This window comes from Alternaria arborescens (assembly GCF_004154835.1).
Source record: "Alternaria arborescens strain FERA 675 chromosome Unknown contig_61, whole genome shotgun sequence".
Lineage (NCBI taxonomy): Eukaryota > Fungi > Ascomycota > Dothideomycetes > Pleosporales > Pleosporaceae > Alternaria > Alternaria arborescens.
Window position 1 is genome coordinate 12,441 of NW_021167916.1, and position 16,959 is coordinate 29,399.

The 16,959-nt window shown below is 52.7% G+C and overlaps 7 protein-coding genes across 7 annotated transcripts; 5 read left to right on the forward strand and 2 right to left on the reverse strand.

The window, feature by feature from the left end:
- Nucleotides 1-161: 161 nt before the first annotated feature.
- Nucleotides 162-1,360, reverse strand: AA0111_g11913 (hypothetical protein; the record flags this gene model as incomplete). The annotated part of the gene is made up of 2 exons (XM_028645833.1): nucleotides 162-280; nucleotides 337-1,360. The coding sequence occupies 2 exons, from the start codon at nucleotides 1,358-1,360 to the stop codon at nucleotides 162-164; spliced, it is 1,143 nt and encodes a 380-aa protein (XP_028500476.1).
- A 272-nt stretch (nucleotides 1,361-1,632) lies between these two features.
- Nucleotides 1,633-2,211, forward strand: AA0111_g11914 (hypothetical protein; the record flags this gene model as incomplete). Its single annotated transcript, XM_028645834.1, has 1 exon — nucleotides 1,633-2,211. The coding sequence occupies one exon, from the start codon at nucleotides 1,633-1,635 to the stop codon at nucleotides 2,209-2,211; it is 579 nt and encodes a 192-aa protein (XP_028500475.1).
- Nucleotides 2,212-4,348: 2,137 nt separating this feature from the next.
- AA0111_g11915 (hypothetical protein) lies at nucleotides 4,349-6,612 on the forward strand (the record flags this gene model as incomplete). Its single annotated transcript, XM_028645835.1, has 7 exons — nucleotides 4,349-4,466; nucleotides 4,553-4,684; nucleotides 4,757-4,809; nucleotides 4,865-5,758; nucleotides 5,808-5,951; nucleotides 6,002-6,355; nucleotides 6,439-6,612. 7 exons carry the CDS (start codon nucleotides 4,349-4,351, stop codon nucleotides 6,610-6,612), a joined length of 1,869 nt encoding a protein of 622 aa, XP_028500474.1.
- A 783-nt stretch (nucleotides 6,613-7,395) lies between these two features.
- On the forward strand, nucleotides 7,396-8,213 carry AA0111_g11916 (hypothetical protein; the record flags this gene model as incomplete). The annotated part of the gene is made up of 2 exons (XM_028645836.1): nucleotides 7,396-7,936; nucleotides 8,005-8,213. 2 exons carry the CDS (start codon nucleotides 7,396-7,398, stop codon nucleotides 8,211-8,213), a joined length of 750 nt encoding a protein of 249 aa, XP_028500473.1.
- Nucleotides 8,214-11,085: 2,872 nt separating this feature from the next.
- On the reverse strand, nucleotides 11,086-11,820 carry AA0111_g11917 (hypothetical protein; the record flags this gene model as incomplete). Its single annotated transcript, XM_028645837.1, has 1 exon — nucleotides 11,086-11,820. The coding sequence occupies one exon, from the start codon at nucleotides 11,818-11,820 to the stop codon at nucleotides 11,086-11,088; it is 735 nt and encodes a 244-aa protein (XP_028500472.1).
- Nucleotides 11,821-12,994: 1,174 nt separating this feature from the next.
- AA0111_g11918 (hypothetical protein) lies at nucleotides 12,995-16,278 on the forward strand (the record flags this gene model as incomplete). Its single annotated transcript, XM_028645838.1, has 6 exons — nucleotides 12,995-13,218; nucleotides 13,264-13,506; nucleotides 13,554-14,138; nucleotides 14,194-14,228; nucleotides 14,366-14,564; nucleotides 14,619-16,278. The coding sequence occupies 6 exons, from the start codon at nucleotides 12,995-12,997 to the stop codon at nucleotides 16,276-16,278; spliced, it is 2,946 nt and encodes a 981-aa protein (XP_028500480.1).
- Nucleotides 16,279-16,549: 271 nt separating this feature from the next.
- Nucleotides 16,550-16,945, forward strand: AA0111_g11919 (hypothetical protein; the record flags this gene model as incomplete). The annotated part of the gene is made up of 1 exon (XM_028645839.1): nucleotides 16,550-16,945. The coding sequence occupies one exon, from the start codon at nucleotides 16,550-16,552 to the stop codon at nucleotides 16,943-16,945; it is 396 nt and encodes a 131-aa protein (XP_028500479.1).
- Between the last annotated feature and the right edge of the window lie 14 nt (nucleotides 16,946-16,959).

Sequence of the window (16,959 nt, forward strand, 5' to 3'; positions counted from 1 at the left end):
ACCTCAAGGCAAATATTAACTAATCGCAATGACGCTGACTACTGTGCCTGTTTCGTGCTCTTATGCCCTTATGGCTTAATCATGACATCTTCTCCAGGAATGTGTACTTAAGCTCAAGCTCAAAGCTCAAAGCTCTAAGGCTCCCCACTTCCTTCCACGCCCTAAAGCATCGATCGTTGATCTGCTTCCCAGCCTTCTTCTTCCTGCTGCATGTCTCTTCTGCACCACAGAATGCTTATGACACTCCATATACCCGCCCAAAGGAACGGTACACCCCAGCCTGCAATACATTAGCTCAGCCTTGAACTATGGATTACCGTTGTGGCCAATACCTACAAATGCCATAGGCCACAGTTGCAGGAACCTCATGTATAACAGCAACAACGGTAAGCGGGATCGCGAGAATGATAGATGGTATCGACCAGAACAAACTCTGGTTCAACATCATCTTCCTGAACCGACGACTGGCCTTATATCTCGCCGCCAACGCCTCCCGATATGGGCGTCCCGCACCTGCATTCACCGCTACGACGTCTTCGACGAAGTAATATGCCCCAGGAAGAACCGTTTCCCCTTTGGCTGTCGAGCTGATGCGAAACGGTGCCTTCCACGCTATAACGTTGAAAAGTGTTAGTATTGCCAGTGCACCGCCCAAAGAATAAAGAATGGCGGGGCCAGGCATGGCCAGCACGCGCAGCCAAACGATATGTGGCACGCTACCTACGATGAAGAGAGCTGTCACCGCCGTGATGCATATGACGCTTGCCCACGTCACGATGTCGAAGCTCCAGCGACTGCTTGTTCCAAGCGGTCTGTAAAACCGCTCTTTCTTCATGAGCCGTAGCGTCCGGATCGCAAACTCGACATATGTCGGGCCACCCCATATAGTTGTCACTATTGCGAATATAATCCAGCCCTCCACGCCCCCTGCGTATCGCATTGCGTAGTATAACGCGATGGGCGCAACGCACCCGTCGGCGAACATCAGGAAGATCAGCAGGCCGAGACGCCATCGTTTCCATCCCTGGCGCCATGTGAAAGGCAACTGAGGCAGCAAGTGTGGGTTTTCATCGTAGTATTCTTCAAGCGTGCTAGCGCGTCGCCGGTACTCTTGCTTTGTAGCTGCGCGGCTATCGTAGTAGACGGAAGCTTCGGGGCGCCCGTCGTAGGTCGAACTCTTGCGACGGGGTGCTGTCTCCAAGCCGGTTGGGCGGAAGTAGGGGGAGGGAGAGGCGAGTACGGCGTCGTCGGGCAATGTTACCGCGTGTGGTGAAAGAGGAGGTTGTATTATTGTCGGACTCGCGGGACTGGTCCGGCTGTGTTCAGAATATGGCCGGTTGCCTCGCATGACTTCTGGCATCTTGTAGGTCAAAACCAAAGAAACGGCTCGAAAGAAAACCGAACATGTACTTGCAAGATATGGGATCTTCTTCACAAGTGATATGGATGCTGATGACGCATCAAAAGGGTGGGGATGGGGGATGGAACTGATCTTTTGAATTGTTTACTGCAGTAGTAAGGATGTCAGTTAAGCTAGGCCACCTAGTGTTCGGCCACCCTAGTGCTCGGCCACCCCACCGAAATCGCGATCTTGTTTTTGAAGCTGTACAACTCAACCAAAACGCTATTAAAATGGATGATCATGAAGTTGCTATCCAAAACGCTATCCGCGATCTTAATGCTGGTGTTTTTAAAAGCCAGCGAGCTGCCTGTCAGGCTTGGGGCGTCCCCCGCGCGACTCTACAAGGCCGCCTCGCAGGTCGCGCTCCTAACGCGATAGCTCATCACCAACAACAGCGATTAACTCCAGGGCAAGAGGAGTTTCTTGTTCAGTGGATCCTCGATGAGGATCTTCGCGCTCAGCCTCCAGCGCACTCCCGTGTACGAGAAATGGCGATCCGAATCCTCCACATGAACGGCGATTACGAACCACTTGGTCACAACTGGGTGTCTTCTTTCCTCCAGCGCAACCCATGCGTCCACAGCGTCGTCGGCCGATCGATCGAAGCTTTACGAGCTGAAGCTGCAAGCCCTGAGCTAATTAGAACCTTCCTAGAGCTCGTAGAGGCGACGCGACTCCGGCTAGGTATACAGCTCCGCGATATATACAATATGGACGAGACTGGGATCGCAATTGGCGTATGTAACAACTCTAGAGTTCTAGCTTCTACCTATAAGCGCAAGGCTTACGTTAAGTCTCCAGAGAACTGAGAGTGGATTACAATTGTCGAGTGTGTATCGGCTGATGGGCGTTCGCTCCGCCCGCTCATAATCTTCAAAGGACAGCGCGTCCTTACGAGCTGGTTTGACAGAGACGTACCAGACTAGCTATACACAACTTCAGAGAACGGCTGGACGAGTAATAGTACTGGCTTAGAGTGGTTACAACGCGTCTTTATCGCAGAAACTTCATCAACACCACCCCGCAATCGCCTACTTGTCCTCGATGGCCACGGCTCCCACGACAATATTGACTTTATGTGGGAGTGCTACCAACAAGGCATACACGTCTTGTACCTCCTGCTCACTCTTCCCATATTTTACAACCGCTCGATCTCTCACCATTTAGCGCAGTTAAGAAAAGCTATCGTCAACAAGTGCGCGCCCTCGCCGCGATTAGCGACGCCGCTCCAGTCAGGAAACGACACTTTGTTAGCTTATACTTTGAAGCGCGACAGCGTGGCTTATCAGAGCGAGTAATACGCGCTGGGTAGCGAGCTTCAGGGATTGCTCCATACAACCCAGAACTGGTGCTTCAATCGTCGCAATTGCAGACTCGGCCAGCAACTCCACCACCTCGCGCGCAGCCAAAATACAGTAGGGAGGCGGTTATAACTACGCCTCGACGGTCTCAGGACTTGTACAAGCTACAACAACAACTTGGGCAGTCAGAACAGCTATCGCGAGCGACGCGATTATTGCTTGCTAAGGCAGGTAAGGCGCTAGCAGCAGCGAATACTCTCAACGCCGCCCTCTATTCAGACAATCTAAAGCTACAACACCAAGCCAATCAGTTAAAGATCAAGAAACCAAAAAAGCGCGTCTATCCAGAGCCAAATAAGCGCTTTGTCAACGTTGAAGCTGCCAAAGCAGCGATGGACGCCGCGGCAGCTCAGGCAACCCAAAACACCAAGAAAGCCACTAGGAAAGCGGCTCAAAAAGCTCCTACGCAGTCTCACGATACTTTATTTAGTTCTATGTGTAACCAGTTTCAAATATAACTTGTTTTGGTTGAGTTTTTCAACTCCAAAAGCATCGCTCACGAATTCGGTGGGGTGGCCGAGCACTAGGGTGGCCGAACACTAGGTGGCCTAGCGTAGCTAACTGTTTGGTTCCAGTGACGTCAGCCAGGCCAAACTGTTCCTGTGGGCAATGGTGATGAGCAACCAACCACGTTCCGCCATCGCACTCACTGCATCTTCCCTTGGCCCTGGGGCATGCTTCAAGTTGCTCATTATGTCGTCACAGTCGGCTTCTTATCGCCTTGGAAGCAGTCGGAGAAGAACCAGGCCGCTTCGGAGGGTCGAAGACACGGTGTGGCTTGGCAAGGGCAAATGAGAGGGGATGATACATTGAAACACAGGAAGTAGTTTGTGAATAGGGTGCGCAGTTCGATACGAGAAGCGCACAGCGGACAGTAGCAGGTTGGAATAAAGAAGAACATCCAGAGAGTCGAATGCTGAGCAACAGTGGTGGATTGCCAACTTGCATTTTGTGAGCGAATGCTCAATAGTAGTGAAACGGGGAAAATACAGTGTCAATAACTGGTTGTCTGTCAACCGTGAGGCGATGAGAAGCACCGCGGATCAAATTTGGCCTCCTGAGTTGCATATCTCTTCTGCAGGTTTGTTGTTGTCAAATCACCAACCTCGGTCTCTCAAGAATGCAACTCCTCTGGCAGTGCGTGGCAGTGTGGCGCTGGATTGGATCGACGATCCGTTCCATCCATTGGCCACACTGGTGCGTGGTTTGTGCGGCCGCCGGTTAAAGGAACACGACGCGTGGCAGTTCCAAATGCGATTCAAATAAATCAGTTCGATCCGATTTGCTAGCACAAGGCGCCACTGACAATTAAACTGCTTGGGCTCTGGGGAAACGCTGAAGTCTCTGCCAAGGCTGTGGCGTTTGCTGGCCAAAGCTCGAGAAACGCTAAGTTCCGCAAAAACAACGCAAGCACCTGCCAAGTTCCGCACAAATAGCTCAGAACCGCTAAGCCGTTCAAAGGAGCAGATCATTGTATTACGTGGTGTACGGGAGATTGTACCTGATGTCGCAGGTATCCTCTCCATACCCCCTCATCGCAAAGATTCTTTGTAGAACTGACTCTACCTTTGCACATACAGTTAAGATGTTTGCCCGCCTGGGTCTGTTTCCCTTGCTATTCTTTTTGGTCTCATTCAGCCAAAGTTCGAGCGCAAAGCTGCGCTCGTATAATTTCACCGTTCACAGCGGCGTCAGAGCACCTGGTACGTCGGCCAGTGTATGCGTACATTTGTCCATGAAGGCGGCACATATTCGTTCGTCCTGCGCAAATTGGTTAACAAACGTGTAGATGGAGTCCCCCGCGAGGTGTATCTCATCAACAACCAGCAACCCGGTCCTCTTATCGAAGCTGAAGAAGGGGACGACCTTGAAGTCTTCGTTAAGAACGACTTGACAGTAGAAACCACCATCCATTGGCATGGTTCGTATTCCTGATGCACTCTTGGAGTCGGTGAGCGCGCTAAGGTGTCTATGCTAACAAAAGGCACTGCAGGTATCCTCCAACGAGGGACGCCTCAAATGGACGGTGTGCCAGGCGTTACACAGGTCAGTTGGCGTCCTGTTCTACTAAAGCCTATGCTTGTGCTTACTGCCAGTGCAGTTCCCCATTTCGCCGGGAGGCAATTTCACCTACCGATTCTCGCTCAAGGATGAATATGGCTTTTACTGGTACCATTCACATTTCCGAGCTTACTACGACGACGCCATACGCGGACCCTTAATGATCCACCCGTCTCCTATGCGACGTCGACCGTTCGAGGCCCTTGCTACCAACGACAGCGAACTCAGTGCGCTCCTACAGGCTGAGCGTAATGCGACATCTATCCTTCTCACCGACTGGTATCATCGTCTTTCAGATGATGTGTTCGCACAGTACATTGAGACCGGTGCCTTTCCAAATTGTGTCGATAGTCTTCTGGCCAACGGCATGGGAAGAGTGCAATGCCTACCAGATTACATTCTTCAGGCCGGGACAGGCCTAGGGAGTCAGCCTCCGGTCGCCAGTGATACATCCAGGTTTAGCGATATGCCTATGGCTTCGGTATCGATGGATTCCATGTCCATGGTGATGCCAACCATGCGTAAGAGAGCGATGACAGAGAGTTCGGATATGGACATGACGGCATCGAACGGACCGACGATGTCCAATCCTATTGCCATGACCTCAGGAACGACCCCACAACCTCCAGCCGGACCGACCTCTATGGCAAGCACAATGTCCATGTCGGGCATGTCGGACATGTCTTTGGGTCCTCGGGGCTGCAGCCCACCGATGATGTTCAACCCAGGCTTCAATATCAGCTCCTTACCGCCTGAGACTTGCACGAACACGTCGTCACCTCTGCTGACAGTTCCTGCGAATTATACCCAAGGTTGGCTTGCTCTGAATCTTGTCAATGCTGCTTCTGTGAGCGGGTTGAGTGTCTCTATGGATGCACACTCCATGTTCGTATACGCTGCTGACGGACTCTTCGTAAAGTTGCAAGAGGTCAAAGTAGGTAACGATCAAGCCACTGAGCTATCCTGGGATTAACTGGCATTAGGTATTACAGATATCAATCGGTCAACGATATTCGGTGATGGTGAAACTCGATCAACCGCCAGGGGACTATCTGCTTCGCTTTGCGTCTTACCCTTGGGGTGATATGCAGCAAGTCATCGAAGGCGTGGCCATCGTATCATACAAAGTAAGAATCAACCTGGTCTATTACTATAGAGCGCTTGTCTGACAATCTAGGTGGACCCAACCGACGGCATAGATTCGGTCGACCTTCGCCAGGATCCGGCCTCGGTGTGGATGCTCACGAATGGATCTGCGAAGTCAAGCAGTTTTACATTAGACGCACAGCTGCTGGCACCGCTTGACGGAAACATACCACCATCCGACGCCGCTGATGTAACCCGATTCTTCGCAATAAACCAAACAGATGTGATAACATGGGTAGTGGATGGTTATGCCTACTCAGAGCCGGAGAAGCCCATAATCTACGGAAATGTGTCTGATGGCTGGGACGCAAATACAACGCTCCATATGCCATTCAACGCAACCATTGATATTATTATGAGGATAGCGAACGATTCGATGGACATTGTAAGTAGCATACAGCCATTCTCCTTTGCATTGTTGCAGCAAACGCTTCAAGACTTCGGAACTCTGCTAACCATTTATGTAAGATGGGACACCCTATGCATCTTCACGGGCACAAATTCTGGGTTCTCGGTTCTGGCATTGGTTCGTTCCCCTATAACACAGTGCTAGATGCGCCGCAGTCGGTTATAAACCTGCGTGATCCTCCATATCGAGATACTGTAGATCTCCCCCCTTCAGGATGGGCGGCGATCCGGTAAGTTCCTCGGTCATTTTAGATGCATCAGCTCCTTGGAAGTGAATTGACTCAATTCAGATATGTAACGGACAATCCGGGAGCGTGGCTTTTTCATTGTCATATCCAGTGGCACCTTGTGGTAAGATACTCATCAATAAAGATTAGGGTGATAATGCTAACGACGGGAACCCTATAGAGTGGGATGGCACTGGTCCTTGTAGAAGGAGAGGAACAGCTTCCTGGATTAGTTGGTGCATCCATTGATGCAACTGCACCACGGTCTCCCCCCCCCCCTGAACCTAGCAGTACTGCTATGAGCAGCTCTGCCGTCTCTAGAGTGTGTCACAGCTCTATTGCTTGGGCAGTTGCTGTTGCTCTCAATCTCAGCTTCATCAGCCAGTAATACTTCACAGCAAAGCCACTGTGCGCTAGAGGACTGATTACGAGTTCAGATAACAGATATTGCATTTTAGAGCTCCCAGCTAAGAAGAGGGATGGAGATTTGTATGGAATTGCGTTCGGTTATCGTCAGTAATGGTCTGGTTCCATAGATAACGTTTTTGAACGGGCGTCATGTGCTCAGCCAATGCAAGGGTGTTCCAAGTCCCATATCACAAGTGTAAATGACGCTATTTTTAGCAGAACGGCATTGGTGACCTCGTATAACCCCGCTCCCGGGCTCAGCTTCTTTATACGAGGTTCAGAGGCTTGGATAGATTTTGTTATAAAGGGCTCTGCTACTTCTTCTTGATAGGAGGTGGTTCACCCTATGCAAAACTCCAGAAACTGTCAAGCTAATGTCGAAATGCACCCTGACCAATCACTTATTGTAGCTAGCCCAAATGTCCAGCAACTGCTTCGAAGACTGCATACTTTGTCTGAGGCCGAAGAAAAATCCTTCTCGCAGAGGTTCTTTTATCTCACTCGGCTAGTTCGCTTCTTCCTGTACGGCGAGATTTGGTCCACCGCCGCCGAAGATTATGTGCGGGACAAATTCATCGCGTTGGATTCCGAGAAATGCCGGTTTATCTACCTATTGGCCAGGAGCGCAGGAGCATGCGACGTGATCGAGGCAGGAACAAGTTTTGGAGTCTCTACTATATATCTCGCATTGGCCGTCAGTCAGAATGTCCGCCAGCGGGAGATATACGGTGGAAGAAGCACATCCGCCGGCAAGGTACTCGCTACAGAAAAGGAGCCAGCCAAGGCTGCGAAAGCTAGAGCAAACTGGAAAGAGGCGGGACCCGATGTAGAAAAGTGTATTGAACTTAGCGAGGGGGATATCCTGGGGACTTTGAGGATTGATGAGGGCATACCGGAAAAGATCGATCTCTTGCTGCCGGATAGTACGTGCTCTTACTGAAACTCTCCTTGAGTTTCCCACATACTCGTGAGGTTTTGCTAACATCTGCAGTCTGGACACCTCTCGCACTTCCTACTCTCAAACTTGTACAACCGAGGCTGAAGCATGGTGCTATTGTCATTGCAGATAATGTGGGGATAGCTAAGTTCTTGTACAAAGATTTCCTTGAATATATACGTAACCCAGAGAACGGATTCAGGAGTCTCATGCTACCGTTCAGTGGAGGGTTGGAGTTAGCAGTGTATTTGCCCCGAGAATGATCCTTCTCATGACCGTGTAGGTCTCTTATTTTCAACTGCAACCGCGAGAGTAGCAAACAAAACTATTCATGTTTTGACCAGTGCAACCCCAATTAAGCGACTAGACAAAAATCCCGCTCCCGTATGACCACTTCCATATGAACTGTACAACAAAACAAACCCAAAAAAAACCAATCACAACTCCCAAGCCCCTTCTCCTCCTTCTGCCCTTCCTTTTCTCTCCCCTTTGGGCAGAAGGAAAGACATTTGCATCAAGGTTGAAGTCGCACCATGTGTGCAGAAATTGGCCCTGAGGTAATGATCATTTGCACTGGAAGGCGTTAGAGATTCGAGGGAGGACGTTGATGGGGACATGACCTACTCCACATGACTGGCATCCGCAACCGCCATTGCAGTTATTAGAGCAGCAATCCTGACATCCGCAGCTCGCCATGATGCGTAAGTGAAGAAGATGCCGAGAGTAATATGAAATACTATGAAGGAAGACGCTATTGTGTTCTGTTGTTGATTTGGTAGCTCGTGTCAGAGAGCTACTGGCAATCGTCGAGGCAGTAACTGCTGTCCTTCTTTCGCAGATTGGGTGATCAAAGCTCTATCTATACATACCAGAATTTAAGTGCTGAAACAGGAAGCGGGACACCGAGAATTACGAATAATGACCTCTACGTTTGGTCCTCGTTCGTCATGATGATTGCCATAGCATCGCCACCTGGTGCCGGCAAAATTCGTGTCCGGTCTCTCACTCCAATCGATATCTTCATCTCTTGCAAGCAGAGGGCTGAATGGCTTCAACTCCTTTTTCAACCTTATTTTAAAGGTTGCAAACATATCCAAAGACATGCAAGCTGCCTCCAAGCTTAGCGCTCAACTTTCGTCGTAAAGAGCAGGAGTAGGCGGACACGAATTTTGCCGGCACCTGGTGTCGCTGTCGCAATCATTACGCTACCCTTTCCGATTGGGCAAGGTTTTGTGACATAGTGTGCTGCTAGACAGATTTACTCAACAAGGGCGACAGGTTTGTCAACGTCATACAACTGGAGGATCGAGTCATTGTTGACGGACAAAGCCCTCCACGTTGCTTAGTGTCCTTTTCTTTCTCTGCGGATGTTGACGATAACAGCAGCAATCAACGTTAATTCTCAGCGGCAGGACGATTGTCGCCCTGTCTCTAACGACCTGGCGAAGAGGGCCGTGATCTCATCCTCCAGCACCGACCACAGCTCCCTAACACTATGGGACTGGAAAACGTAAGCGTTGGGCACCTATCAGGGTCCTAACGGAGGTGTAGCATATGCAGGGCAGTGCATTGCATACCACCTTGGAGATCCGAATGAGTGTCTCAGCGTATCTGCAGATCGTCACAATGTGAGTGTAATGATGTTGTAGGTGGCTAATTGCTGCCGAAAATCCCATCAGCAATTTCTCAACAGGTAATACAATGCTCTTGTCCTAACTGGTGCCAAACGCATTGCACTACGGGTGATGACAGCACTTTCAACGTCGCTTAGAACGCCATTATGCACGGATATACAAGCAGCTTTCGATTCCTGGTCGCACATGCAATAGGTGTTCTCCCGACATGCAGGTCCACGCGTCCGAGTCAACAGACCAGGCGGTCATAGTTACGAATCACTGAATCAGGGCGCAGATACTGCTGTGCAACCGACTAGGCCCTTTACGTTTACGACTTCTCCAGAAAACCGGTTTCTGGATGCTCGAAGACCCGAGATAGCCACCGGAGGTACCCTAAGGAACAGTAGAAGACCATGTGCGAAATCTAGGCAAAGCTAGACCGGAGATCCCGAATTTCCCACGCTGCTGCTGAGACCTATACAAGTGTAATCGTTGGGCCGATATGACGCGTAACTTAGATTATTGGTTAGCAATGAAAATGCCATCTTTGTGCGGTCTTTGAAGGCAAATGCGTGGTTTGTGCGGTCTGCAGATGTGGATGCGCGTTTTGTGCGGTTGCCAAGCGGTTGGTTTCCCTAGCAAGGGTTGTGTCATTCTATTAGTGGGAGACGGCAGCGAGATCACCGCCCCGTAACCTGTAGGAGAACTTTAATTCAGCCGTGCTTTGATGAACAAACAAGGGTTCGTCTTGCTTTCGCATGCGCTAGCAGCTGGGACTGCGATTAGGACAACATGGCTGCAGCACTAGAGACACAGGGGCTAGACCCTGCAACTAATGACCGTGCTAGTAATTACGCTGGCAGCGATCGTGTACGATAGTCACGGGTCACTGCATAATGGATGTTACGTCGACTGTGATGTTCCTTAGCGGCTGCGCTTGGCAGAGCGGCAATGTTATTGTCCTGATTCTGTGCCGACAGCAGCACCGACTGCGAGTTCGAGAAGGCCATTGAATACATACCAAGCCAGACACATGCCGACATAGCAGGGGAGCGCACAGTACCAGACAAGCGACATAGTAGCTTATTGCTGAAAGTGAGATGTTTGCATGTAGATAGTTGTAGTTAGTCTTCGGGCTGAAGTGAAGAAGTGAAGAAAGTTGAGGTTCAGAGTCGGAAATCGTGAAATCAAGTTGGATGAGTCGAGGTGCGGGGTTGCAGACTGATGGAAAACAGATAAGGGCTTAGGTATGGACATCCGAGCAAGGACGGCAATCGTAGTAACAAATCTAGCAAGCTTTTTAGCATTGTTCTAGGTCAGCCAGAAAATCTTGGGGACGCGTAAGTCCCACGTAATGAAGTACTTCGCAAGCTTGGCTTCACGTGTCAGCAAACACGATAAACCCCCATTCGGTAACGTACCTGGTAAGCGAGCGGCCCACCCTACCAACTTTCTGCGCCTGTTTAAGTGCACACCACAACCACGTTAAGAGATAATATATACAAATTTATATAGCAGGTTAAGCAGTATCTAAAGTATTGTTTTTGTAAGTACGTGAGTTGTGACCAGTCTCTCTGCACCTCGTGCAGCGCGCCCGAGCCTGGCGGCTGAGGCCTGATTGCTCTCCTCCTTGACGCTCTTCACGAGCAATCTGCTGATCAGCCTCACGTTGAGCGAGTATATCCTCTCCAGCTCCCTTTGTCAAGACTCCACGCTTCTGGAGTCGCTTTTTCTCGCGCTGCTTACGCTTTAACGCTGCTTCGTTGGCTCTCTCAAGGCTAGTGATCTGATCGCGCATTAGCTCAGCCGAGAGCATTATTACCTCAGCCCCCTTCTTGAGCTGGTTAATCGCCTCAATAATCGGAGCTGGTGATGAGCTCTTGTGCCGTCGCACGCGATCACGTATTAACGTTGATTGAGCCTCAAGCTCACGTACGTTGCTCGGCGTACGAGCCTGCCAGGAAGCCTCTGGTAGAGCAGCTGGAGTAGGCGTACGCAGCTGCACGTCTAGCTTTGACAGAACAGCGTCTGGCTGAAGAGGAACAAGGCCAGCGCCTCGAAAGGCGGAGCAGATATTAGCTAGCGTGAACGATCGATCAAAGGCTGCCTTGAACGCTGGTAGAAACTCGAGCTTGGTGATGTGGTTGATGTAGTGGCGGATTAGAGCCTCAACCTCACGGCTGTACGCGCGCTTCAACGGCGAGAAGCAGCCAACGTCAAGCGGCTGCAGTATATGAGATGAGTGTGGTAGCATACAGAGCGTGTAGATGTTGTTCTCCTTGCAGAGCTCTTGAAACTCAAGCGAGTGGTGGCTCTCGTGGCCATCAAGGATAAGCAGCTACGCGCGCCGACTACCTTCCCATTTGTATGCTTTATAAAGTGCTTTAGCCACTCAACTCCTAGCCCATTGTTTGCCCAGCCGTTGTCGCTAACTGCGATCGCCCAGTCGCGTGGGATCTCAGCTTCCTCGTACCAGGCAGATAGGTGATACTGGCCAGCGAAGATGAGGAACGATGGGACTGACCAGCCAGCAGCGTTGATCGCAGCGATCAACGTCACCTACTCACGATTGCCTGGCTGAACAGCCTTTGGTCGACCTCTTCTCTCTGACCCTGTCACGACAAGCTGAGTCGTAATCTTGCCCATCATAAAGCTAGCTTCATCAATGTTGTAGACGTCCTTATCGCAGATGCCGTACTTGGCAATTGTGTGCTCCACTAGCTCAAATCAGCTTCTAATCAACACAGGATCCTCGCACAGAGCTCTCTGCCTATCGTACGCTCGATTGAAGCGGGTCTTCAGGCTGTCTGTACGCTTGACAAAGTTGGCTGGCCACTTCTGCCCAACTTGGCCTGCGCCGCGCGCAGCTAGCAGCTTATCAGCCATATCACGTACAGCTGCGTACGTAGGCGCAAATCCACATTGATCCAGGTCAAGTATATAGCTGATAATCACCTCCTCTTCTAACTGGGTGAGCTTCTTCGAGTTGGGTGGGCAATCGCGTCGGGCAGGCTTTCCATCGCGTCGGCGTCGGAGCGTCGTTCGGGGCACTTCAAATGTCTGCGCAGCATCTCTTACAGACTGAATTTGGCTTCTGTTGATAGCTGAGATTGCAAGGCCGCTCGCTTGCGTGGGCCGCTCGCTTGCCAGGTACGTTAGTGGGAACTGGTAGCGAACAGCTGGGACGACGTCTGGGGCAGCCCTGCCGGCGCTTCGCAGCACTGCTGGCGGGGCACGATCTGCAGCGCGTAATGCGGCGTCCTGCACGGCGCACCTCCCTCAGCCTTCAGCCCGCAGCGCAGCCTCAGCCTTCCCGCCAGCCTAGAGATATGGCCGTCGCCCACGATGGACACCCACTGTACTTTCAACGCTGACCCGTCCCCGGACGCTCTACAACCAACCAACATATCTAACTACCAAACACCGCGATGGCGCAGAGCCTCGCGCCCCAGCACGGCGGCGAGCCTAACCCGCTCGACACCACCGGCCTCTGCCTGCTGTCACTCGACGGCGGCGGCGTGCGCGGCCTGTCGACCCTCTACATCCTCCAAGGCCTCATGGCGCGGCTGAACCATCAACGCCAGAGCGCCTGTCTTCCTCGAGTAAAACCGTGCGAGGTATTCGACCTCATCGGCGGCACGAGCACGGGCGGGTACTTAAAACACTGCAGAGCTGCGAGGCCCAGCTAATAAGACAGGCTCATCGCCATCATGCTTGGACGGCTGGAGATGGACGTAGACGCATGCATCGCATCCTACAGCGAGCTGATGAAGACTGTGTTCGAGGAGAAGTCTAGCTGGCTTCCTGTCAGCTGGAGCGGGAAAGTGAAGGCGCGGTTCGACTCGGCGAAGCTGAAATGCGCCGTGGAAGATGCCATCTCCAAGACAGACGCTTTCTCAGCAGACGCCCTCAACGATGGCAAGGCTCGCGGGTGCCGCACGTAAGTGTACTGCACAGATGCACGGCCTCCTACTCACAGAGCACAAGGTTCGTCTGCGCGACAGCGAAGGAGACGGCCGGCATCACACGGCTAAGGAGCTACACACTGCCTGATGAAGGCGAGATCCCTGCGACGATCGGCGAGGCTGCGCTTGCAACATCAGCAGCGACAGGTTTCTTCGACCCCGTCTCGATCGGAGCGCGGCAGTTTGTGGACGGCGCACTGGGCGTCAACAACCCCGTCGACGAGGTGGAAGGCGAGGCGGCCAACATCTGGAGTCCTGATACAGGCGACCTGAAGCCGCTAGTCAAGTGCTTCGTCTCGATCGGTACGGGCCACCCTGGCAAGAAGGCACTCGAGGACAACATCGTCAAGTTCTTGTCGAAGAGCCTCGTGGGGATTGCAACGGAGACGGAGAAGACGGAGAGGAAGTTCATCGCGCGATGGGCGAAGCACTACGACGAGAAGCGGTACTTCCGGTTCAACGTCGACCAGGGGCTCCAGGAGGTCGGCCTGGCCGAGTACAAGGAGCAGGGCAGGATGCAAGCCGCGACGGACGAGTATCTGCGACACCAGGGGCAGAAGTTTCGGGTGCGGGACTGCGTGGAGAACCTGCAGCAGAAGCAGAGTGTGTATATTGAAGACTTCGCCTAGGTCGTTGGAGGGCCTAGGGCTAACGCTGCGCAGGCAGAACAGAGTCGTCCTTTGGGGTGGTTATCCATGTAAGCACTGCAGCGTCTATCGTGTAGACAGGTTACTTAGCTTGCATAGGAATATACGATGCGACGCATTACACAGCGTCAGAGAGGTGAACAAGACATATCTGCCTTTGAGTACGGCTAGACTGATATACGTGTAGCTAAGAACGTGCACTGGATGGTACCTCGTCCAGTCAACAGTCTGTTCACTGGCCGCTCCGAGCTCACAGATCGGATCCAAAGCGCCTTGCGCAACGATGAGCCAGATATACTTAAGCAGAAGCGACTGGTCATAATGGGCATAGGCGGCATAGGAAAGAGTGAGGTGTGCTTAAGAATTGCGGACCTAATGCGAGAAGAGTGCGTTGCAGCTTCGCTGTGTTATGTGTTAGTGCGTCTGCTAACGACCAACAGCTTCTGGGGCGTGTTCTGGGTCGACGTCGGCAGCCCGTCGACTGCTAAGAACGGCTTCCTAGCCATCGCGAAGGCGCTCGGATCGTCTGCCGAGAGCGTCGAGGAGTCGCTGCAGGCGCTCGCCAACACGCCTGACCGCTGGCTGCTAGTCTTGGACAACGCCGACGGTCCAGCGTTCGACTATGCAGCGTATATCCCGTCTGGCACGCAAGGCACCGTGATGATGACGTCCCGTGTGCCTGAGTGCAGCCAGTACAGCACGCTGCGTGCGGAAGCGCTCGAGGGCCTGGAGGGCGAGCACTCTACGCAGCTTCTGCTCAAAGCTGCACGGGTGCCAGAAGCGTCTTGGCAGGCTTGCGAAGAGCAGGCGCAGGCAGTCGTGCAGCTGCTGGGGTCAAACACGCTTGCGCTGATCCAGGCGGGTGCGTATATTGCAGAAGGGTACTGTCGGCTGGACCAGTATGCGGAAAAGTACAAGCGGCTGCGCGAGCGACTGCTCAAGCACTACCCTAAGCAGCAGCAGTCACGGTATCGGCATGTGTACGCGACGTTTGAGGCATCCGTCGGAGTGCTGAACGATTCTGAGGACGGGGTAGGCCGAGACGCGTTGGATTTGCTTGGGATCCTCTCTATGTTGCACTCTAGCGTGCTGCCACTTCAAGTCTTCCCAGGCGTGTGGAAAGGAGCTCGGCAGGTGCTAAAGGCCAACAATGACCAGACTGACGAGATGGACGCTCTTGGACAGTGGCACGTGTCTCAGCTGCCTGAGCTTATCGACAGACAAGCAGACGAGTGGGACGACTACCAACTCAACCAAGCCAGCGCTCTGCTTGCCTCGCTTTCGCTAGTGACAAGACACCGCGTAGACGACCTGGACGGACTGTCGATGCATCCGCTCGCGCACGCGTGGGCGAAAGACCGGCTCGGGCAGGAGCAGCAGCAGGCGGCGTGGGTGAGTGCAGGATGCATTCTTGCATTGTCGCAGGGCGAGTCGGAGACGTGGCAGGTGTACGAGAGGCAGTTGCGGCCGCACATGCAGTATTTTCTGTCGCCTAGTGTCGAGTTGATGTTCTCGTTTGGCCTATCAGGGACGATGTTGCCTATCTTGTTAAAGTGCGGCTGGGCGCTGAATACAATGAGGGAGGACAACAAGCTGAAGTTATTGCTAGAGGGCGTCTACGGGGTTCTTAGGATCACGCCATCAGATCCGTCACAAGAGCACATACGGATATGGGACCTCGCAGCCAGGAACCTTAGATACCTCGGCCACGCTAAACAGGCTGTGGCGTTGCTAGAGCACGTCGTCAAGGTCCAGGAGACTACGCTGGTGGAGACTCACCCCGATCAGCTGGCATCGCAGCACGCGCTTGCTGGTGTGTACCGGGCCAATGGGCAGACCAAGGAGGCCGTGGGGCTGCTGGAGCATGTCGTCAAGGTCCAGGAGACTACGCTGGCGGAGACTCACCCGTCTCGGCTGGCATCGCAGCATGAGCTTGCTGGTGCGTACCGGGCCAATGGGCAGACGAAGGAGGCCATAGCGCTGCTGGAGCACGTTGTCAAGATTAAACAGACTACGATGCCGGCTACGCACCCATCTCGTCAGGTATCAGAGCGGGTAGTAGCCTATATACAGAGCAAACTAGAGAGACAAACTTCTTAATATAATCCTCTGTTCCTATTGTCTTAGATTTCTTATGCTCTAGCTGTGTCTTCTAACAACAAGGATTTGCTACCTAACGCTAAGCTACTTCATGCAAGATGTATGCTATGTGCTGTAGGGGTCTGCTGTACCGAGCCATATCCGAGCGGTACGCAGGGCTGCATAGGCGAAGCTTAATTAATGCAACGCCAATCCATCTTCGACGTCTCCACCATAACTCAACATCAACGCGCCAACCGCCCGTTGCTTGTCGCCTCTTCCTTCACTACACATGCCCAAACGCGCCCGCCCGCCGTCGTCGCCGCTCTCGCTCCCGCGCTGTGCCAAGCGCAGCCGCCCCTCGACCTCACCCTCGCCCTCGCATCGCGCTCCACAACAGGCACACCTCCCCCTGACGTACGAGCGGCTCGCCCTCCACGATAGTCTTGCCGAGAACCAGCTCATATCTGCACCCATGCCCGCTGCGATGCCGCCGCCCTCATTGACTACTGGCGCCGCATCGTCATGCAGCGCCTCGCCGTCTAAGTCATCAGACAAGGTCCGTGACAACGAGGACAAGCTGCGCTACTACAGCATACACTTCTGCAACCGCCGAGTCCTAACCAATATGATGCGACGGGGCAACCCTACCTCCACGCGAAGATCACGAATAGGGCCCTATTCGTGATTTTGCGCGACTTG